General features: G+C 39.7%; 1 protein-coding gene across 6 annotated transcripts in view; it reads right to left on the reverse strand.

Moving 5' to 3' along the window:
• cep152 (centrosomal protein 152) overlaps window positions 1–25,311 on the reverse strand; it is a 306,980-nt gene that overhangs the window by 79,209 nt on the left and 202,460 nt on the right. For all 6 annotated transcript variants that reach the window (XR_010020130.1, XM_063065688.1, XM_063065689.1 and 3 more), the window contains one exon: window positions 19,153–19,281. Coding sequence is in view for 5 of the 6 variants with exons in the window: in XM_063065688.1 (XP_062921758.1) it covers window positions 19,153–19,281 (129 nt within the window). In the remaining variant the exon portion in view is untranslated. The remainder of the gene's footprint in view (window positions 1–19,152; window positions 19,282–25,311) is intronic.

The following is a 25,311-nucleotide window of genomic DNA, read 5'->3' on the forward strand; positions in this document are numbered from 1 at the left end:
AAAGTCAATACCATGGTTATTGTAAATGCAGTGTTCTGTTACCGCCAAACCAAATGGATACACCTCCTGTGCTCCGTGATGCAGGATTCCACCTTGCCAATATACACTGCTCCATATTCATAGGGAATCCTGTAAACGTCAGCCAGACTGAGTGCCCAGTTATCTTTGACCCCAATAAACAGTGACTTCCTAATCCAGTATTTCTTCAGGATCATGACGATCCTTCCGGAAACCATAGAAACATAAGAAAGACAGGCAGTAGCGACGGGTTCCTCCTTGTTGTTAGGTTTCCTGGTTTTTCTATCAGCCCTTTTAAAGGCCCAATTGATTTCCTTCACCTTGTATCCATTCTGTAGGAACGTCGTGTGTAATCATCTTATTTCCTTGAGGAGACTTGACTGGTCTGACATAGTTTTCACATGGTTAATCAAAGCAGAAAGAACTGCTCTACACTGGGAGGTGTGTTGGTGGCTGTTATTGTGATGGTGCAAGTCCATGTGAGTGGGCTTCCAATAGATACCATGGTCAATGCTACCATCCGATATGTTACTTCCACTTACAAATGGATTGGAGGTCGTGAAATCACGGAATTTATTTGAATGCTGAGTTATTAATAATGGTTTGATAAGTTCCAAAGGCTTATAAAGTCATAAGCACATGACTATTTTTGGTGGGGGAGAATGTAATGCCCTGGTTAAGATTTCTACTGCTATGCTGTGAGGTATTTTTATTTGAGCAGTTTTCTGTAAACACAGTGTGTCCTGTTAGTAAGCTTCAGATTTGTGTTTTGACTTCGGCTAAAAATAAGGAACCATTTTGTCCAACTCAGGAATGTTGTGTCTGCCAATTGGGTTTGTCTTAGGAATATGGGATATTTGCCCAGTGGGATAAAGAAAAATACTATACTGCGAAATGTCTGTGTGAGGAGTGGCGCACCACAAAGTCTCTCGTTCTGCGCCTTGTAAGGCACGAAAATGCCCAACGCTGCCCTCTCAGGCCTGAGTCGACGTCATCATCACCATAAGACCACAAGACAGAGAAGCAGAATTAGGCCACTCTTGACATTCCATCATGCATTCTCACCATATCCTTTGATGCTTTGACCAATCAAATTTCTGAAGGACAGTAGTCTGGTTTGGGGACCATTCGGCAGGGGCCACGGAGAAGGGAAGATACTCGCAGAATGCCACTCGAAAGCCGTTGTAAGATGTGCTTTGTGCAGACGAATAGTTCCAAGGGTTCGGAAGTGTTAATATTCCTGAGTTAGCCGTTCGCTTGAGATGGTCATCGAGGCAAGTTGACTCGATGTATTTCAGGCAGAGCATGGGCTCTGTGCATGAGGAAAGCAATACACCCAATTACTCCAGAAATGAGCTGCAACGTTCACGTGCACATTTAGACTAGTTTAATTGTAATGGGTCCTTGTATTTTTCCTTTCTTTTTCTGTTTGTTAAAGTTGAAAAATAAGTAAATATACTTACTTCCTTTGTAATTTTATGTTGGTGTACGATCTTGTCATTTCCTGGCAAATGATAACTTTGCATGGAACAGTACACAGCATTCACTACAATTCACGTCCCTGCCCGGGACATTTCAACTATGCTGTTTGATTGAACCTAAATCATACTGATCCTAAAGGTGTGCTGCTTATGGAAGGTAGCCTTTTCCCTGCTGAGTCACATGGCTGTTAGCAGAGTTAGCTAATGAGCCAAGTCTGTGACAAGCCCTGGTGAGAGGGTTGCAAAAACAAAAATCCAGTGAGCAGCGGTTGTGTGGGCGAAAATATAACGTTACAGGTCAGAGGAGAATGGCCAGACTGGTTCAAACTGACAGGAAGTTGACAGTAACTCAAATAATTATGCATTCTAACAGTGATGTGTGGAAGAACATCTCAGAACACACAACACATCAAACCTTGAAACAGTTGCGCTACAGCGTCAAAAGACCACATCGGGTTCCACCGGGTATCTTATAAGAGTGTATATGTTGTAAGTGAAGAAATTTGGTTGCATCGCAGCCAGAAATGGGCGATGGAGCAGAAGATGGCGGAGGTGAGTTGAGAGGTGGATTAAGATATTATGATAATCACAGAAACGTGACTGAGGCATAGGTAAAATAGGCAGCTCTATTCTCTTGAATATCGCATTTTCAGGGTGGAGGGGATGCCAGTGTACAAATGTTTGCAGGATGGTTTGAGTACTTATTAAAGAACTGTGTGATAGAAAAATGCGCGAGGCTCAGCAATCAAGCAAGCTTTCCACATCAACCACAGCAGACGATGAAACTCGACCTTCAACATCGAGGCGGGCAGAGATAGAAGAAGATGAGCTGCCTGCTCTAATGGAAAGACAACGAGATGACACACCAGTGTCCCACCACCCCAACCCCCAGGCCACGGACAGATACCAATTCGCGGAAAATGCAACGGTAGCCGGGACGCACACAGCACATCTTTAAGAAAAAAGCCGAAATAAACATGCTAATTAATTAGGTGCCGCCGACACGTAATTGTCGGCCCAGATCAGAGACGACGCAATCGGAAATCGGCACTGATCTGAGCCTACAATTACGTGTCGGGCAGCACCTAATTAATTAGCTTGTTTATTTCTGCTTTTTTCTTAAAGGTGTGCTGTGTACCTCCCAGCTACCACTGGACCCCTGCATGCTTTGCGGCAATGTACTGGGTCGGCGGCCCGGAGGATGGGGGCCACTGCACCACCCAACCTCCAACTCAGCCTAACACACCATCATCCGTGTGCTCAGCAAGCTATCTTCCCGATTCCCGTAAGTGATACTACACTGTACATACATTATTTCTACTTTATATCGGCTGCGAATTTTTATGTGTTATTTGGTATGATTTGGCAGCTTCATAGCTTAAAGGTTACTGGAGAGAGTGTTCTTGCCAGCAGCGCTTGCGTGAGATTTTCTGCCGACGGCGCTTGCGTGAGATTTTCACTACGGAGAACAGTTCAGTAATGATTGTGGAAAAGTATTTATCATATCATTCCTGCTTATACTGTATGTTACTGTTATTTTAGGTTTTATGTGTTATTTGGCATGATTTGGTAGGTTATTTTTGGGGCTGCGAACGCTCACAAAATTTTCCCATATAAATAAATGGTAATTGCTTCTTCGCTTTACGACATTTCGGCTTACGAACCGTTTCATAGGAATGCTTTACCTTCGGATGGCGGGGGAAACCTGTAAAGGCTAGTCAGAATTGCCAGACTGACAAATCCCAGTCAGAACAAATATAAAAGCAAAGTTGTAGTAAACATAGAAACATAGAAAATAGGTGCAGGAGTAGGCCATTCGGCCCTTCGAGCCTGCACCGCCATTCAGTACGATCATGGCTGATCATCCAACTCAGAACCCTGTACCAGCCTTCCCTCCATACCCCCTGATCCCTTTAGCCACAAGGGCCATATCTAACTCCCTCTTAAATATAGCCAATGAACTGGCCTCAACTGTTTCCTGTGGCAGAGAATTCCACAGATTCACCACTCTCTGGGTGAAGAAGTTTTTCCTAATCTCGGTCCTAAAAGGCTTCCCCTTTATCCTCAAACTGTGACCCCTCGTTCTGGACTTTCCCAACATCGGGAACAATCTTCCTGCATTTAGCCTGTCCCATCCCTTTAGGATTTTATACGTTTCAATCAGATCCCCCCTAAATCTTCTAAATTCCAACGAGTATAAGCCTAGTTCATCCAGTCTTTCTTCATATGAAAGTCCTGCCATCCCAGGAATCAATCTGGTGAACCTTCTTTGTACTCCCTCTATGGCAAGGATGTCTTTCCTCAGATTAGGGGACCAAAACTGCACACAATACTCCAGGTGTGGTCTCACCAAGGCCTTGTACATCTGCAGTAGTATCTCCCTGCTCCTGTACTCGAATCCTCTCGCTATAAATGCCAGCATACCATTCGCCTTTTTCACCGCCTGCTGTACCTGCATGCCCACTTTCAATGACTGGTGTATAATGACACCCAGGTCTCGTTGCACCTGCCCTTTTCCTAATCGGCCACCATTCAGATAATAATCTGTTTTCCTGCTTTTGCCACCAAAGTGGATAACTTCACATTTATCCACATTAAATTGCATCTGCCATGAATTTGCCCACTCACCTAACCTATCCAAGTCACCCTGCAACCTCTTAGCATCCTCCTCACAGCTAACACTGCCACCCAGCTTCGTGTCATCCGCAAACTTGGAGATGCTGCATTTAATTCCCTCATCCAAGTCATTAATATATATTGTAAACAACTGGGGTCCCAGCACTGAGCCTTGCGGTACCCCACTAGTCACTGCCTGCCATTCTGAAAAGGTCCCGTTTATTCCCACTCTTTGCTTCCTGTCTGCCAACCAATTCTCTATCCACATCAATACCTTACCCCCAATATCGTGTGCTTTAAGTTTGCCCACTAATCTCCTGTGTGGGACCTTGTCAAAAGCCTTTTGAAAATCCAAATATACCACATCCACTGGTTCTCCCCTATCCACTCTACTAGTTACATCCTCAAAAAATTCTATAAGATTCGTCAGACATGATTTTCCTTTCACAGATCCATGCTGACTTTGTCTGATGATTTCACCGCTTTCCAAATGTGCTGTTACCACATCTTTGATAACTGACTCTAGCAGTTTCCCCACCACCGATGTTAGGCTAACCAGTCTATAATTCCCTGGTTCCTCTCTTCCTCCTTGTTTAAAAAGTGGGGTTACATTAGCCACCCTCCAATCCTCAGGAACTAGTCCAGAATCTAAAGAGTTTTGAAAAATTATCACTAATGCATCCACTATTTCTTGGGCTACTTCCTCAAACACTCTGGGATGCAGACCATCTGGCCCTGGGGATTTATCTGCCTTTAATCCCTTCAATTCACCTAATACCACTTCCCTATTAACATGTATTTCCCTCAGTTCCTCCATCTCACTGGACCGACTGTCCCCTACTATTTCCAGAAGATTATTTACGTCCTCCTTAGTGAAGACAGAACCAAAGTAATTACTCAATTGGTCTGCCATGTCCTTCTCCCCATAATCAATTCACCTGTTTCTGTCTGTAGGGGACCTACATTTGTCTTAACCAATCTTTTTCTTTTCACATATCTATAAAAGCTTTTACAGTCAGTTTTTATGTTCCCTGCCAGTTTTCTCTCATAATCTTTTTTCCCTTTGTCCTCCTCTGCTGAACTCTGAATTTCTCCCAGTCCTCAGGTGAGCCACTTTTTCTGGCTAATTTGTATGCTTCTTCTTTGGAATTGATACTATCCCTAATTTCCCTTGTCAGCCACGGGTGCACTACCTTCCTTGATTTATTCTTTTGCCAAACTGGGATGAACAATTGTTGTCGTAGGTGACTTTAACTTTCCCAGTATTATCTAGGATTTGCTTTATTGAGAAGAGCCTATATTTGGGTGAAGTATGCTGAATGCATCCAGTAAGCGTTTTTAAACCAGTATGTACGAAGTTCTAGTAGAGAGGGAGATGTGCTCTATCACAAGTAAGCAAGTGGTGGAAGTGTCTGTGGAGGAACCTTTGGAAACAATAACCAAAATTGTGTAAGGCAGTTACTTAAGTGGATAAAGATTAAATCACATAGAGTTTAACCTTGATTGCCTTGCTCATCAAAGGTGAACTAGCTAACTGGATGCAAAATTGGCCTGGTGAAAGAAGTGGTTGTTTTTTCAAACTGGCGGCCTATGACCAGTGGTGAACCACAGGGATTAGTGCAGGGACCACTATTATATATAAACAGTAGCTGCAGCTGACAAGGATTTAGCAACTCTGAATGGTAGGTGGGCTCAGAAGGTTAGGGAATGTCATGGGGGTAGTTTTAGTGCTTGCTTCTTTCGGGCTGGTCTGCGTTAGATTTAGCCTTGGGGTTATGGGGTGGAGGGTGGAGGGTTGTGGGAGGGGCTTCACGTTTTAGTTTCTTTCTTCTTGGGCTATATACATTATTGAAGTATTGGTTGCGTTCTTCTTCCCGGTATCTCTTGTATGTTCTGTTCCCTTTCTGGGTTCGTGGGTCGAGCCTATCGTCAATCCTCCTTGTTGCAGGTTGACTTTAGGGTCTCTATTTTTATAGACTCCTCAGTTACTTTTATACAACATGATATTATTTCTGATCCGAATGGTAGATTTCTATTGGTTAGTGGTTTACTATTTAATAAAAAAGTAGTTTTGGTTAATGTTTATGCTCTAATATGGACTGTCCGGAATTGTATAAATCATTATTTAATCAGTTTCCGAATTTGAATGAGTTTTCATTGATCTGGGGCGGAGATCTTAATACCTGTTTGTCTCCAGCTTTGGACCGTTCGGCTCCTCTACGGACCTTACCTAATAAATCTGCAACTTTGATTAATTCATTCCTTTCTGATTCTGGGTCGACGGACATTTGGCGTTTTTTGCATCCTCAGGAAAAAGATTTTTCTTTTTTTTCACATGTTCATTATTCCTATTCAAGAATTGATTATTTCTTTATTGATTCTCGTCTTATTTCCTCAGTGATTAAATGTGATTATGACTCTATAACCATTTCGGATCATGTTCCACTTAAGCTTTCTATTAAAATTCTGGCCAATATACAAAATAATAGACAATGGAATTTTAATTGCTGTTGCTTCAGGACTTGGACTTTGCTAACTTTATGAATGAACAGATTGATCTTTTTTTTACAATTAACTATACAGAGGATATTTCTGTCAATATTCTTTGGGACACTTTTAAAGCTTATATTCGTGGTCAGATTATCTCGTATTCTGCTGCTTTGAGGAAGAAGCTGAAGCAGGAGGAGTTGGTAATTGTGGACAAGATTAAGGAAATTTATAAGAAATATGTTATAGCTCCTTCTGAGGAGTTATATAAACAAAGAACGGAACTTCAAATGGAACACAGTTTATTACTCTTGTCCTCGATTGTAAACCAATTAAAGAAAACAAGAAGTGAATTTTATGTACACAGTGACAAAATTGGCAAACTGTTGGCTAACCAACTGAAGTCTAATTATGCTAAATCTCAAATTAATCAGATTTATAACCAAAATGATCGACTGATACTTGATCATGTGGGGATTAATCAAACCTTCTGTGATTTTTACTCTTCCTTATATCAATCAGAGTCTCCTCGAGATTCTAAATATATGAATGATTTTTTAGATAATTTAGACTTCCCTGAGATTTCACAGGATATGTCTTCTATGTTAGATACTCATATTACCATGCATGAGATTAAGAATGTTATTTTCTCTATGAATTTGGGGAAAGCTCCTGGCCCTGATGGATTTACCATAGAATTTTATAAATGTTTTGCTCCTTCATTAATCCCTTGGCTCTGTAGGGTTTTTGAGGCTTCATTAAAACTTGGTAAACTTCCTGAATCTTTCAATAGAGTGTCAATTTCTCTAATATTAAAGAAGGATAAAGATCCTGCTCAATGTGCATCTTATAGACCAATATCTTTATTAAATGTTGATTCTAAAGTTTTTTCTAAGTTATTAGCAAATAGATTAGAAAAAGTACTTCCTTCTATTATTTCGGAAGACCAAACGGGTTTTATTAAAGGTCGTTACTCTTTTTATAATATTCGCACACTGTTAAATATCGTTTATACTCCCTCACAAAATGTTCCTGAGTGTGTTATCTCTTTAGATGCTGAGAAAGCTTTTGATAGAGTAGAATGGCCTTATTTATTTAAGGTGCTTGAAATGTTTAATTTTAGCTCGTAATTTATATCCTGGATTAAACTGTTATATCATTCTCCTGTGGCTTCGGTCTGTACTAACTCTTTAAGTTCACCTTTTTTCCCTCTTTTTCGAGGTACTCGACAAGGTTGTCCTCTTAGTCCCTTATTATTTGATATTGCATTAGAACCTCTTGCATTCGCCATTCGAGAATCTCCAAATATTACTGGGATAACTCGGGGCTTAAAGTCCCATAAAATATCACTCTATGCTGATGATTTACTTTTATATATTTCTAATCCTCAAAAATCCATCCCAGCTGTTTTAGAGCTATTAGCACAATTTGGTCTTTTTTCAGGTTATAAATTAAATCTTAGTAAGAGTGAACTCTTTCCGATTAATAAACAACTTCCCTTATATTATAAATTTCCATTTAAATTGATTAATAATTATTTTTCATATCTTGGGATTAAAATTACTTGTAAATACAAAGATTTATTTAAGACTAACTTTTTACCATTAATAGACCATATTATTCAACTTTCATCTAAATGGTTTCCTTTATAGTTAACTTTGATTGGTCGTATTAATGCAGTTAAGATGTTTTTTTTGCCAAAATTTTTATATATATTTCAGGCATTACCAATCTTTGTTCCAAAATCTTTTTTTGACAAAGTTGACTCTAAAATTTCTTCATTTATTTGGCAGAATAAAAACCCGAGACTGGGTAAGATACATTTACAGAAAGCTAAGAGAGATGGAGGCTTAGCATTACCTAACTTTAGATTTTATTATTGGGCAATTAATATTCGACATTTGAAATTCTGCTTACTTGACCAGGTTATACTATCCATTCCTAAATGGGTAGCATTGGAATTACAATCTGTTCAGGGTTTTACACTTGGCTCTATTTTAGGTTCCTCTCTTCCTTTTGATTTGAAACGCCTTAAACAGGTGTCTAACCCAATAGTTAAATATACCTTACGTATTTGGTTTCAATTCAGAAAATTTTTTGATCTTAATCAATTTGGGTTAGCGATTCCTATTTTAGGTAACACATTTTTTCCTCCCTCTTTTACGGATCGTGCTTTTCAAATTTGGAAGACTAAGGGTATTTCACGGTTTTTGGATTTATTTTTAGATGGTTCCCTTATGTCTTTTGAACAATTATCTAATAAATATAACTTATCAAGAATACATTTTTTTAGATATCTACAAGTTAGAAATTTCCTAAGTACTATACTTTCTTCCTTTCCAATGCTTCCTCCTACATATATTTTAGATACTATAATTAATCTTCATCCATGTCAGAAAGGTGCATCGGCTATGATTTATAATATTATTATGAAACTTAGGAAAGCTCCATTTGATAAGATTAGGGTAGATTGGGAACAGGAATTGGGGTTTACCATTTCCGTGGATGACTGGGAGCAGATTTTACAATTAGTCAATACTTCTCTATCTGTGCTAAACATTCCCTAATTCAATTTAAAGTTGTTCATAGAGCACATATGTCCAAAGATAAGTTAGCGCGCTTTTATTCTCATATTAATCCTTTTTGTGATAGATGTCCGGGGCAGATAGCCTCTTTAACTCATATGTTTTGGTCTTGCCCTACTTTGGAAACTTTTTGGAGAGATATTTTTAATATTATTTCCAAGGTATTGAATATAGATATCTCTCCTCACCCTATTACTGCTATCTTTGGACTACCTAAAATTTCCAGTAATCTTTCCCCTTCAGCCCGTAGAATGATTGCATTTCTTACTTTAATGGCGAAAAGATGTATCTTACAACATTGGAAAGAGCTTAATGCTCCAACTACCTTTTTTTGGTTTTCTCAGACGATATTATGCTTGAATTTGGAGAAAATTAGAAGCAATCTTTATGACTCCTCATTTAAATTTGAACAGACTTGGAGATCTTTTATTCAATATTTTCATTTAATGTAATATATATCCTTCTTGGTTTTTTTATTGTTTTTAATGGAGGTCGGGATTGAGGACGTGATTTTAAGTTTAACTCTGTTTGGTTTCAAGTTAGCCCATTGCTTTGCTTTGCTTTTAGTTAGTTGCACGGTGGGTTTTTTTTTGGGGGTTTTTTTTCCTTTTCTCTATTGATATATATACAAAAATTAGTATACTATTATCTTACCTTGGTATGTTATGTTTAAATTACATTGTTTGTAGTATTTTTTTTGTATTAATATCTTTTGTAATTTTATTATATTCTAACAGTGTATTAGTGTCTATATGGCTTACCTTTTTGTATACTTATTCAATAAAAAGATTTAAAAAGAAAAGAAAGAAAAGGCACCCAATGGACCAAGGGAAAACAGGAAAACCCAGAATAATGAATCAACAGACCGCACCGTGAACCAGAATGCGGACTTCACGGACCGGACCATGACAGAAGGTTGCTGAAGCTGCAGACAACGAGGATACAGATGGCAGAGATGAACTGGAAAGCTGGGCAGAGTGGTGGAAAAGAGAATTTAATCCAGACAAGTGTGAGGTAATGCACTTTGTGTTGCTGAATACCAGCCAGATGTATACAATAAATTGTGGAAAACTTAGAAGCAACAATGCAGTGCCATTTCACAGCTTCTTAAAAATGGTCACAAAGGTGGCCTCTCTCCTCAGAATACTCTGGACTCGATCTGAGACATCCCGTACCTGGGCACCAGGGAGGCAACACACCATCTGGGTATCCTTGTCCGACTCGCAGAATCTCTTGTCCGTCCCCCTTATGATAGAATCCCCTATAACTAACACATTGAACGAAGCACTTAGCTTACTTAAGTTCATTGGAAGGGGTATTAAGTACATGAGTTGGGACACCATGTTACAATTGTCCAAGACACTTATGCAATTTTGGTCAGCACGCAATGGAAAGGATCTAGAAAGAAAGCAGAAAAGATTGAGCAGGATCTTGCTTGGAATAGAGAGATGGAATAGTGACTGTTCTTATAGAGCATAAAGGCTGAGGAGTGATTTCATGAGGTTATAAAATTGTGAGGGATGTAGATATAGAAAGTCAGGCATATTTTTTCTCCAGTGGTAGCAGAGTCTAAAATAGAGAATATAAATTTAAGTTTAAGTTTAAGGTGGAGATCTGTAGGATATTTTAGGGTGGAGTTAGAGGGTGCAGAGTGAAAGGGCTTTGGCTCAACGGGCTTCGGCGGAGACGGGAAGGAGAGGCTTCCTGCGACCATTGAGTCTCATAGTAACGGAGTAAGTTACAGTTTTTTGGTATTTAGTACAAACAGTAGCATTAGAGGTATGCATCTAGGATTAGTGTTGTGCTTGGAGTGCCAGATGTGGGGACCCTGGGAGATTCCCAGCCTCCCCAAGGATTACATCTGCACCAGGTGCACTGAGATGAGGCTCCTGAAGCACCGTGTTAAGGAGCTTGAGATGGAAATTGATGAACTTCGGCTAATTAGGGAAAGTGAGGAGGTGATAGATACTACCTATAGAGAGGTAGTGGATAGCACCCCTGTGACAGTCCCCCTCAGAAATCGATATATTGTTTTGGATACTGTTGAAGAGGCAGACCTGACAGAGGAGGACCACAGTGAACGAGACTCTGGCATTCTGCCCAGTGCCGAAATCAAGAGAGCCAGAAGAAATGCAGTAGTTATAGGGGATTCCATCGTAAGGGGGACGGACAAGAGATTCTGCAAGCCGGACAAGGATACCAGGATGGTGTGTTGCCTCCATGGTGCCCAGGTATGGGACGTCTCAGATCGAGGCCAGAGTATTCTGAGGAGAGAGGGCGAGCAGCCGGAAGTCTTGGTACATGTTGGTACCAATGACATAGACAGAAAAAGAGAGGAGGTCCTGAAGAAAGGTTACTGGGAGCTAGGAAGAAAATTGAAAAGCCAGACCTCCAGAGTAATGATATCAGGACTGCTGCCTGAGCTGCACGCTAATGATGGTACGAATAGCAGAATTAAGCAGATGAATGTGTGGCTAACTAACTGGTGCAGGGGGCAGGGCTTCAAACTCTAGAATCATTGGGATCTATTTTGGGGAAGGTATGACTTATACAAAAAAGATGGATTACACCTGAACTCAAAAGGTACTAATATCCTGGCGGGATTGTTTAATATAGCTGTTAGGGAGGGTTTAAAGTAAGTTGGCAAGGGGAAGGAAACCAAGGTCTTAGGGTCGAGGAAGAGGAAAATAGAAATAAGTCAAAAATACTGTGCAGCAAAAATGGCAAGAAGGACAGGCCGGAGAATATACAGGATAATTTGCTGCAAAATAGAAATATAGCAAAATCAGCAACAGATACTGATCTAAATGTACTGTACTTAAATGCACGCAGCATTAGAAATAAAGTGGATGATCTTGCTGCACAGCTGCAGGTTAAAAGATACGACATTGTGGCCATCACCGAGTCATGGCTAAGTGATGGATGTGATTGGGAGCTGAATATCCAAGGATACAGTGTATAGGAAAGAGAGGAAGGTAGGTAAAGGGGGTGGCGTGGCCCTGATGGTAAGTAACGATATCAAATCAATAGGAAAGAAGGGACATAGGATCAGAAGAGGTAGAATCCTTATGGGTAGAATTAAGAAATGGCAAGGGTAAAAAGACACTAATAGCAGTTATATGCAGGCCTCCAAACAGCAGCCAGGATGTGGACTACAAGTTGCAGCTGGAAATAGAAAAAGCATATCAGAAGGACAATGTCAAGATAATTATGGGGGATTTTAATATGAAAGTGGATTGGGAAAGTCAGGAAGGTAATGGATCTCAGGAGAGGGAGTTTGTAGAATGCCTACAGGATGGCTTTTTGGAGCAGCTTGTCCAGAAGCCCACCAGGGGACCGGCTGTTTTGGATTGGGTGCTGTGTAACGAAGCTGAGGCGATTAGGGAGCTGGAGGTAAAGGAACCCCTTGGAAGTAGTGATCATAATATGATTGAGTTCAGTTTCAAATTTGAAAAGGAGAAGCTGGTATCAGGTGTATCGATATTTCAGTGGAACAGGGGAAATTACAGTAGTATGAGAGAGGATCTGGCCCAAGTTGATTGGAAAAGTAAGCTAAATGGAGGGACGGCAGAGCAGAATTGGATGAAATTCCTACGAGAAATAAGGAAAATGCAGGAAAAATATATTCCAAGAAAAAAGAAAATCATGAATGGAAAAATGGCACAATTGTGGCTAAAAAGAGAGGCTAAGGCAAAAATAAAACCAAAAGAAACGGCGTAAAAGGAAGCAAAAATTAGTGGGAAAAATGAGGACTGGAAGACTTTTAAAAACTTACAGAAGGAAACTAAGAAAGTCATTAGGAAAGAAAAGATGAATTATGAAAGGAAGTTGGCGATTAACATAAAAAAGGATACTAAGAGTTTTTTTAAGTATATGAAGAGTAAAAGAGTGACAAGGGTAGATACGGGACCAATTGAAAATGATGCTGGAGAAATTATAATGGATAACAAAGAGATGGCGGAGGAACTGAATGAGTATTTTGCATCAGTCTTCACAGTGGAAGACATGAGCAATATACCTGATAGCCAGAGGTATCAGGGAATAGAATTAGGTACAGTCAAAATTACTAGAGAGAAAGTGCTTGGGAAGCCAAGTGGACTAAGAATAGATAAGTGTCCCGGTCCGGATAAGGTGCACCCAAGGGTTTTGAAGGAGGTGGCTTTGGAGATTGTGGAAGCATTGGAAATGATCTTCCAGGAATCAATAGATCATGGTTCCGGAGGACTGGAAGGTCGCAAATGTAGTTCCGCTATTTAAGAAAGGAAGGAGGCAGCAAAAAGAAAATTACAGACCTATTAGTCTGACATCAGTAGTTGGAAAGATAGTGGAGTCAATCCTCAAGGACGAGGTTATGAAATACCTCCAGGTGCATGACAAGATAGGCCGAAGCCAGCATGGTTTCATGAAGGGAAGATCCTGCCTCACCAACCTACTGGAATATTTTGAGGTAACCTCGAATAAGATTGACAAGGGAGAGGCTGTGGATGTTGTGTATTTGGATTTTCAAAAGGCCTTCGATAAGGTGCCGCATATGAGGCTGCTTAATAAGATGAGAGCCCATGGAATTATAGGAAAGAGATTGAAATGGGTGGAGCATTGGCTGATAGGCAGAAAGCAAAGGGTGGGAATAAAGGGATCCTATTCTGATTGGTTGCTGGTTACTAGTGGTGTTCCGCAGGGGTCGGTGTTGGGGCCGCTTCTTTTTACGATGTATATCGATGATTTGGATTATGGATTAAATGGTTTTGTGGCTAAGTTTGCAGATGACACCAAGATAGGTGGAGGAGCAGGAAATGTTGAAGAAACGGAAAGGTTGCAGAGAGACTTAGTTAGTTTAGGAGAGTGGGCAAAGAAATGGCAGATGAGATACAACGTTGACAAATGTACGGTTGTACATTTTGGAAGAAGAAATAATCGGGCAGATTATTATTTAGATGGGGAGAAAATTCAAAAATCGGAAGTTGAAAGGGACTTGGGGGTCCTCATGCAGGATACCCTAAAGGTTAACCACCAAGTTGGATCGGTGGTAAGGAAAGCGAATGCTATGTTGGCATTCATTTCAAGAGGAATAGTGTATAAGAGTAAGGAGGTGTTGATGAGGCTCTATGGGGCATTAGTGAGACCTCATTTGGAATACTGTGTGCAGTTTTGGGTCCCCTATCTTAGAAAGGATGTACTGCTGTTGGAGAGAGTTCAGAGAAGATTTACGAGGATGATTCCTGGAATGCAGGGGCTAACATATGAGGAGCGTTTGTCAACTCTTGGGTTGTATTCATTAGAGTATAGAAGAATGAGAGGGGATCTCATAGAAACATTTCGAATGTTGAAAGGGTTGGACAGAATAGATGTGGAAAGGTTGTTTCCCTTGGTGGGTGATCCAGGTCAAGAGGCCATAGTCTTAAAATTAGAGGGTACCCAGTTAAAACAGAGATTAGGAGAAATTTTTTTAGCCAGAGAGTCGTGGATTTGTGGAATTCATTGCCACATACAGCTGTGGAGGCCCGATCATTGAGGGTGTTTAAGGAGGAGATTGACAGGTATCTAATTAGTCAAGGTATCAAGGGATATGGGGAAAAAGCCGGAAATTAGAACTAGATGGGTGAATAGTTTAGCTCATGGGGGAGCTGTGGAGCAGACTTGATGGGCCGAATGGCCTGCTTCCGCTCCTTTGTCTTGTGAATCTTGTGATTCTACACACAGAGGGTGCTGGTATATGGAATAAGCTGTGAGGTGGTAGTAGAGGCTGCTTGCTTAAAAATAATTGGATTTAAAAAGTATTTGCACATATACTTAGTGGCCATTTTATTAGGTACACCTAATACAAATATCTTAATACAGCATTTAATCAGCCATCATGTGGCAATAACTCAATGCATAAAAGCATGCAAACATGGTCAAGAGGTTCATTTGTTCAGACCAAAGACCAGAATGGGGAAGAAATGTGATTTAAGTGACCCTAACTGTGGAAAGATTGTTGGTGCCAGGTAGGGCGGTTTGAGTATCTCAGATACTGCTAACCTCCCGGGATTTTCACAAACAACAATCTCTAAAGTTTACAAAAAACATCCAGTGAGTGGCAGTTCTGTGGACAAAAATGCCTTCTTAATGAGAGAGAATAGAAGAGATTGGGCAAAATGGTTCAAGCTGATAGAAAGACGACATTACGATCGAGTTCAAAGCTACTGACCACTCTGTGTTTTCTTTCCCTCCCCCTGAAAAAGCGTTCCATCGAGTCGAATGGAAATATTTATTCAATGTTTTAGAGAAATTTGGCTTTGGTGCTAATTTTAATAATTGGATTAAAATGATATACAAAGCCCCTATTGCTACTGTTGTCACTAACAATTGTAGGTCTCCTTTTTTTCAGCTTTCACAGGGGACGAGGCAAGGCTGCCCATTAAGTCCTTTGTTGTTTAATTTAATATTAGAACCCTTTGCTATTGCTCTTCGTGAGGCTAAAAATATCCATGGGATTTTTGTGAATGAGACCATGCATAAGATCTCTCTTTACGCTGATGATTTATTGGTTTATATATCTAACCCTGACGAATCTATTCCTGTCTTGCTAAAATTATTTAATGAATTTGTAGGTTTTTCAGGATATAAAATAAATTTTAGTAAAAGTGAATTGTTTCCTTTAAATGATTCTGTCTCTATAAATGATAATACTCCTTTTAAAGTCACAGACTCTTTTAGATATTTAGGTATTATAATTACTAAAAAATATAAGAATCTTTATGAAGCCAATTTTGTTCCTTTAGTAGACTCTGTGAAGTATTTATTTAGTAGATGGAGTCCACTTACATTTTCACTTGTTGGTCGTATTCATATAGTTAAAATGATGATTTTACCAACATTTTTATATTTATTTCAGAATATTCCTGTTTTTTTGACTAGGAAGTTTTTTGATAGCATTGATTCTATTATTTTATCTTTTATTCGGATAGACCAAGAATTAGTAAATGTCACTTACAAAAATTGAAAAAGGATGGAGGTCTTGCTTTGCCTAATCTAAGAATGTATTATTGGGCTGTTAATGTGCGATACGTCTTTTTGGTTATACTGGGTTGATAAGGGTGATCGGCCAATATGGGTAGACCTGGAACTGAAAGTTGTAAAACAGTTTTATTTAACCTCGTTATTGGGAGCTCCTTTACCCATGCAATTAGTTAAAGTTGTTAATTTAAACCTATATCCTGTGATTAAGTATTCTTTACAAATTTGGCTCCAGTTTCGCAATTTTTTTAATCTTAAAAAATTTAAACTTTGTAGTTTAATTTATCAAAATTACTTTTTTAAGCCTTCTTTGAGTGATCCAATTTTTTTACTTTGGAAAAATAAAGGTATTAATTCTTTTTTGGATTTATTTAAAGAAGATAGCTTGATGTCTTTTGAACAATTAATTGATAAATATTCTGTTTCATACTCACACTTTCTGCAATACCTTCAAGTTAGACATTTTTTACAAAAATATTTAAGTAATTTTCCTTACATATTGGAGGCCGACCTGGTACTATTATGAGTATGAATCCTTTGATTAAGGGTCCTATTGGAAGAATTTATAATTTATTATTACAATGGGATAAGCGTCCTTTACCTAAGATTAAACAGGTTTGGGAAGAGGAACTTAATTTGACTTTTATGACAGAGGATTGGATGTTGGTTAACTCTTCTTCAATTTGTGCTAGCCATTCATTGATTCAATTTAAAATTGTACATCGTTATCATTTGACGAAGGAGAGACTTTCTAAAATCTTTTCTAATGTTGATAGTCATTGTGATAGATGTAAAACTGAGATAGCTACACTGACAAATATATTTTGGTCTTGTTCTATGTTGGAACAGTTCTGGAAGTCGGTTTTCTCAACAATTTCTAAAGCACTTAAAATTAATCTACAACCTAATAAATTAATTGTGCTTTTTGGAATAATTCCTCAAAATATTCATGGTATTTCTGTGTCTGACCAACATGTTATTGCATTTGTTACATTGATAGCTAGGAGGGCCATGTTGCTGAAGTGGAAGGATACATCAGCTCCCACTTTGTCACAATGGTTCTCTCAAGTGATGCTATGTCTTAGTTTGGAGAAAATTAGAAGTCGAACCTTTGAACCTTTATTTGATTTTGAGAAAAGATGGGCCTCATTTGTTCGTTATTATCATTTGAGCTAATTGATATAATTTTTCCAAGATCTAATTGTGAATTTTTTAGTATATTTTCTTTTCTTGCTGGCGGTTTGATGGTTATTTTTAGAAGCTTTTTGTATGACGCATGACGACCAGGGTTGTACACCTAATGGGTTCTTTTTTTTTTCCTCACTTTTTTGCTTAGTAGGTTTTTTTTGTTATCACAAAATTTTTTTCCAATCTTTAAGATAATGTCTTTTTTGAGACATTGTAAGTGTTGTTACTTCAATGTACTCATGTTATTTTTTCTGTATAACAATAAAAAGATTTGAAAAGAAAGGCGACATTAACTCAAATAACCATGTGTTACAAAAGTGGTATGCTGAAGAGCATCTCTGAATGCACAACACTTCAGACCTTGAAGTAGATGGGCTACAGAAGCAGAAGACCATAAACATACATTCAGTGCCCACTTTATTGGGTACATAATAAACTGGCCACTGACTGTATACATGGATAGGAAAGAAAGAAAACTATATGAGCCTTGGCGCTTGGAGCTAGAGAAAATGGGCAGGTGGATAGGCCGAGGGGCCTGTTTCCATGCTGTGTGACTCAATGACTGTGGGAAGCACTGATGTACTTGGAGAACACCCACACAATCACGGGGAAACATGTAACTCCACACAGACATTACTGGAGGTCAGAACTGAATCTATAATTATTAGATCAGCAGTCCCCAAACACCAGGAAACGATATGAGTCAGCTGCACCTTTCCTCATTCCCTGTCATGCACTGTTGAACTTGAACATAGGGTTGCCAACTGTCCCATATTTGCTGGGACATCCCGTATATTGGGCTAAATTGATTTGTCCCATATGGGACTGCCCTTGTTCCGTATTTCCCCTGCTAAGGTAGAGCGTTCCCAAGAAACCTTTTGTGCCGAAATGGCGTAAAGTGAAGAAGCAATTACCATTAATTTATATGGGAAAATTTTTTGAGCATTCCCAGACCCAAAAAATAACCTACCAAATCATTCCAAGTAACACATAAAACCTAAAATAACACTAACATATAGTAAAAACAGGAATAATATGATAAATACACAGCCTATATAAAGTAAAAATAATTTATGTACAGTATAGTCTGGAAGTTCAAGCCAAAACCGATTTGTGGAAAAAAAAATCGGCACGTACACACATGCGTACGTCACGCATGCGCACACAGGTGCCCGCGCAAGGCTTCATGATCTTGGTAGTCTTTCTCGGGGTAAACACTGTCCCATATATGACTGCTACTTTTGTCCCTTATTTGAGAATGAGAAAGTTGGCAACCATATAACCATATAACAATTACAGCACGGAAACAGGCCATCTCGGCCCTTCTAGTCCGTGCCGAACGCTTACTCTCACCTAGTCCCATCTACCTGCACTCAGCCCATAACCCTCCATTCCTTTCCTGTCCATATACCTACCAATTTTTTGTTAAATGACAAAATCGAACCTGCCTCTACCACTTCTACTGGAACCCTAACTGTAAAAAACATGTTGAGGTGAGTTTAACCCTACTTGAACACCTCCCCCCGGTTGGCCGGTCTGCAAGAATATTGTTAACATTAAACCGGTCCGCGGTGCAAAAAAGGTTGGGGGCCCCTGTATTAGATGGTGCAAGATGTTTGCTAGGTAAATATATATCAAAATATGCTTATCACACTGAATTTTCCATTAAAGTAGATAAAGATTCTGAAAATGGTGTTACCATAATCAGTATGTTCAGTTAACGTTTTCTATTCTAAATTTAATTCACAAGATTACTTAATGGAGGTAAATTTAAAACTCACTTAACTCGTGTGAGCTGTTGTTCATATAACTGAGTTAGTTGAGCTTTCTCCAGTTCATGCTGTTCCAGCAGCTCTTGCTTCAGTCGAAATTTGGAATCCTCATGATGTTGCTGATGAATTTGCTCACATCTACAGCCATTTGTCACATTAAGAATCGGAAAAAGAAAGATTTTCATGAAGTTGTTTATTTTGCTCCAACTAAAATTAACTAAAGCTTTCAGTACAACACACATACAGGCCCTTTCACCCCTGGTGTCTGTGCTGAACACTATGTAATATGTCAGGTCATGACCTATATCTCTCCATTCCTTGTGTAGCTGTTATTTGAAAACAAAACACAACTGCAAAGAGACTAAGTCAGGAGAATCCACACTGTATGACACACTTCCAAATAATGAATTTCCAAATCAAAAAAGGTACGTTTGATCCTTTATTACAAAACTAGCATAGACAATCTTGTAGCAATAAGAAATTAACAAGACTAAATTAGCGATATAACAATCTAATTAACAGTTTAATAGTGATATTAACAATACTAAGCGGTATAATAGCATATTTAGCATTCACAGAAAATACCATTCCCCGTCGCTCACTCTCTCTTCACTAAACTAAACCACGACAGAACATGAATACGTAACCTTGCTTCTGCACTCCGCAACCCAAGTGAGAGATTACCATAATAAGAACATTGCAAAAACAATACAGACAGAAAATAGATACGTGGCTCCTACAGACAGACAAAACCCTGCACATTAACATGTCTATCTGAAAGCCTTAAATAGCACTATCATTCATATCTGCCGCCACCACCAAACCCCGGCACCCCATCCCAGGCACCTATAAAAAAAATTCGCTCGGAAATTTCTTTTAAACTTTTTTCATCTTTCTGCTTCAGTGAATTTGACGTTTCTACCCTGGGTAAAAAACACACAGCCTCTCACAGTTTCACAATCTTCTATCAGGTATCCCCACAGCTCCCAATGTTCCAGAGAAAACAAGCCACGTTTGTCCAACCTCACATTATTAGCTCATACCCCTCTATCGACATGGCATCCTAGAAACCTCTCCTGCACAAATAAACTCTTCTTGGGCTTCCAACTGGGTACATGTATAGATTATAACCAACATTTTGATGACAAACTCCGCCATCTTCATCAGGAATGATATCTGGGTGTGTCGCCCAGTGGTATTTATACCTCCGTACTCCATCCCTCCTGATTGGTTAGTCCTTATCCAATCAGGTTTCTGCTCTCCCACCTTGTTTATAATTGCATTCCAGTTTTTACTAAGAGTGAGATCCTTGTCTTTGTTAAAATTCTTTTCCTCTAGTTTTATTTCAATGGTTTCCTTTACCAGCTGGTCCCAAAAGCCATTGGAACAGCACAGTAGTTTTGTGCCATCGAAGCCAATCCTAACCGAAGCCCATGCAAAGATGCCGCAGCTTGTCATCAAAATATTGGTTATAATCGATATATATACCCAGTTGGAAGCCCAAGAAGAGTTTGTTCGTCATATAGGCTGGGAAAGCACTAGATCCTTTTTTTTCTCCTGTGCCTCCCAAACTCTCCACATCCTTCCAGTAATGGAGCAACCAGAATTAAATGCAATACTCCATGTGCTGTATAATGAAACTTTGATCTATCTGCAACATAACCTCCTTGCTCTTATAATTAATACCTTGACCCTTGCACTGAGCAGTGGACTAGGAACATAATATTCTCTGTACTTGACTGATGGGAGGGCAGGAATGGTGCTCTATGTTCCAGGATATCTATACTACTGGTGCGATAAAGATGAAGGTGGAGGGGGGAGGGGAATGTTGTCTTCTTAATGAAAAGAGACGGAGGGAATATACTGGCAGGCTATCCAAAATAAAAAGGAAACTGTCTCTCTGAGGGGATTGCAATGTAGGCCAGCTCACCCCCTCCCCCAAATAGTTAGCTGGAATTGGAGGAGATGATATGTAGAAGGACTACAGATAATTGAAAACATAATAAGGTAGTAATAGTGTAAGCTTTTAAGATTCCTAATATTGACTGGGTCAACCATTATGTAAAAGGCTTTGATGGAGAGGAATTTCTTAAATGTGTCCTGTCACAGGAAAGATATCGCCCCTTTCTCAATCTCTGTCTCGTTAAGCTGCAGTGTTCGTAAGGGATTTAAGAAGATGCTGGAGAGGTTGGCCACGCTAGATTCCTTTAACCTTGAAGTATTTGAGAATGAGAATGGAGAATGGAAAATCTCATACAAGTTATAAAATCATGAAGAATATGGATAAGGCCTGAGGAGCCCGGAACCCAAGGGTAGATACAAGATAAAAGGAGAAGATTTCAAAGAGACCTTGAGGTAACTTCTTTACATAGAAGGTAGTGAGCACTTGGAATGGGCTGCTAGAGGAAGATCACAGTGGGTATGAGCATTTGGATAGGTACATAAAATGGACTTGTTGGACAATGGGCCAAATGTGGGCAGGGAAGGGGCTGTGCTGTCAGCATGCACCAGCTGGGCCAAAGGCTTTTTCTATGGTGTATTACTCTATAACTTTAAGAAAGCTTCCTTTTTTAATATGTAGAAGGAATTGTAAGACACAACACAGCAATGGACCTGTTCCTGAATAATGAGGTGGCAAAGCATCCAATGACCATAATGCTCTGGGTTTTAAAAGTTAAGCAGAAAGATATAACCAGATCACATGTTAAGGTTCTTAATGGAGGCAAAACGAATTTTGGAACCATTAGGCACGATCTTGCAGTGGTTCATTGGGTTAAGATTGTCTGCTAAATGAAGGACTTTAAAATTGTAATGTCAAGAGTTCAGAACCTGATAGGGTAGAAGTTCAAGGCTGGCAGGTTTAACAGTGGAGGTAGCATATGATTTTATGATTTTTATAATGATTTGCTTGAAGAAGTGGAAGGGTAGGTTAGCAAGTTTGAAGATGACATGAAGGTTGATGGAGTTGTGGATAGTGTAGAACATTATTGTAGGCTACAATAAGACACTGAAGATTGGCAACAGCTTACTAGCAGTTCATAAAGCAAGAAATACAACTAAATACTTTATTAATAACTTTTTCTATGGTAGAACAATGAAGAGCTAAGTGAAGGTGAGGCTGACTTGAGGGTTGAGGCGTGCAGGTGTGATGCAAAGTGGGAGCAATATCTAGGCAGGTTCGAGAAGAAGCGGTTGAAATGAGATTGAGCCATATTCAAGGTGGAGTCAGAGTCAGAGATGGAATTGGAGTGAAGGGAGAAAAGTCGGAGTGGAGGAGTTTCAGCGCCCATCCATCTAAACCAAGAGTGAGGTTGGATTAATCCAAGTGCCAAGCCAATTTGAAAAGGTTGGGCACAGGCATATCGTTACCTAGGGCTTAGGGCGGGGTATGACCTGCAGCACTGAGGCTGAGGCTGTGTCCTGCTCCAGGCTTCCTGCCTATAGACTCACTTTCATTCTGAATGCTGTTGCTTGCTTTTATTGTTTGCACAATTTGTGCTTTGTTTCCCTTCACTGTGCATTGGGTGTTGGTCTTTTTCTAAATTGGGTTCTATCAGATTTCTTGTTTTCTGGTTGCCTGTACGCAGACAAATCTCAAGGTTACATAATTTAGACATACTTTGATAATAAATGTACTTTGAAATTTTGATATTGACCAGATGCAGAGCTGGGCTGATAAGCAGCAGACGGAGTTCAATCCAAAATTGTTCTCTTTCACTTTGGAGGGTCGAATTTGAAGGCAAACACAGAGTTAATGACAAGATTCTTAACAGTGTCAAGGAACAGAGTGATCTCATGTGCACAGATCTCTGAAAGTTGCCGTGCAAGTTGATAGGTGTTGGAAGTCGTGTGGAATATTGGCCTTCATTAGTTGGGGGAGCTGCTAGAGCTGCGAGGTAATATTCACCTCGTGATGTGTAAGCAGAGGTTCATAGCACATTCACAGAGAGTGTAAAGGAGATTTGCTAGGATTCAAAAGCATGTTTATTAAGGATAGGTTGTGTGAGCTAGAGCAAAAGAGGATAAGAGCTGACTTGATAGAGGTGTACAAGATGATGAAAAGCTTGGACTGAGCATATTAGCAGAGAAATATTCCCAGGGTAAAAATGGCTGGGGAAAAAAATAGGAAGGGGCAGTATTTTAAGATGATTGCAGGAAAGTATGGGGGGAGTGGGAGGAGTCAGAAAATGGATTTTTACATGGCCAGTGCTGAGTGCTGGAATGCATGTCTGGTCATTATGGTAATGAGCATTTAATAAACTCTTAGATAGGCACAAAGATGATAGAAAATGGAGAGGAAATCATTAGATTGGTCTTAGTGTTGGATAAAAAGTCGGCATAACATTGTGGTTTGAAGGGCCTGTATGGTGCTGTGCTATAATATTTTATGTTTTATGTTTTGGAAACCTTAGCTGACAAAAGATTTAGAGGTTCTAATAGGTCCCCACACAGATCAGCATAGTTATGCGTGTGTGGAGCCAAAGGAAATGTACAAGACTTGCAATGAACATCTTTCTTCACTTTTTACCGTGAAGAAACATAGAAACATAGAAACATAGAAAATAGGTGCAGGAGTAGGCCATTCGGCCCTTCGAGCCTGCACCGCCATTTATTATGATCATGGCTGATCATCCAACTCAGAACCCAGCCTTCCCTCCATACCCCGTGACCCCTGTAGCCACAAGGGCCATATCTAACTTCCTTTTAAACATAGCTAATGAACTGGCCTCAACAGTTTGCTGTGGCAGAGAATTCCACAGATTCACCACTCTCTGTGTGAAGAAGTTTTTCCTAACCTCGGTCCTAAAAGGCTTCCCCTCTATCCTCAAACTGTGACCCCTCGTTCTAGACCTCCCCAACATCGGGAACAATCTTCCCGCATCTAGCCTGTCCAATCCCTTTAGGATCTTATACGTTTCAATCAGATCCCCCCTCAATCTTCTAAATTCCAACGAGTACAAGCCCAGTTCATCCAGTCTTTCTTCATATGAAAGACCTGCCATCCCAGGAATCAATCTGGTGAACCTTCTTTGTACTCCCTCTATGGCAAGGATGTCTTTCCTCAGATTAGGGGACCAAAACTGCACACAATACTCCAGGTGTGGTCTCACCAAGGCCTTGTACAACTGCAGTAGTACCTCCCTAGAAAATGGTGGAAGCCAAGGAAATGGGTGAAATGAGTGGTGATATGTTGTACTACGTACAAATTCAAAGTTTAAAGTTCAAAGTAAATTTATTATCAATGTACATACACAGTTGCAAGAAAAAAAATTGTGAGCCCTTTGCAATTGCCTCGTTTTCTGCATTAATTACTAATAAAATGTGGTCTGATTTTCAGCTAAGTCACAATAATAGACAAACATCATCTGCCTAGACTAATAACTCACAAACAACTGTACTTCTTCTCAGCACTGAGTACACCATTAAAACAATCTAAGTTCAAAAATACATGTGAACCTCTGGGGCAACGCCTTCTGCAAAAGCTATTTGGAGTCAGATATTCCTATCCATGAAATGAGATTGAAGGTGTGGGTTGTAGAGGTGACCTGCCCTATAAAAAAGCCACACAAGTCAGGTTATTGACAGAGCCTGCTCTTCTCAAGAAAGATCTGTGCATGTGCCCCACGCCTTGATCAAAACAACTTTCAGAGGACCATAGAAGTATTGTAGCTGGAAAAGGCTACAAAAGCATTTCAAAAGACCTGAGGGTTCATCTGTCTACAAATGGAGGAAATTCAGTACTGTTGCTACTCTCCCTAGGATGGGGCATCCTGCAAACATCACACCAAGAGCACAATGTGCAATGTTGAAGGAAGTGAAAAAGAATCCAAGGGTAACAGCAAAAGAGCTGCAGAAATCTCTAGAACTTGCTAAAGTCTCAGTTCATGTGTCCACCAGAAGAAACACACTGAAAAAGAATGGTGTGCAAGGTAGGACACCATGGAGGAAAACACGGCTCTCAAAAAAAAAACATTGCTGCACCTCTCAAGTTTGCAAAAGACTACCTGAATGTTCCACAACACTTCTGGGACAGTGTTCCGTAGACAGATAAGACAAAAGATGAACATTTTGGCAGAAATGCACACTGTTATATTTGGAGTAAAAAGAACATGAACACCAAAACTTTTTCACAACTGTGAAGCATGGTGGAAGGAGCATTGTTGTGAG

The sequence above is a fragment of the Mobula hypostoma genome, chromosome 13 (genome assembly GCF_963921235.1).
Source record: "Mobula hypostoma chromosome 13, sMobHyp1.1, whole genome shotgun sequence".
Lineage (NCBI taxonomy): Eukaryota > Metazoa > Chordata > Chondrichthyes > Myliobatiformes > Myliobatidae > Mobula > Mobula hypostoma.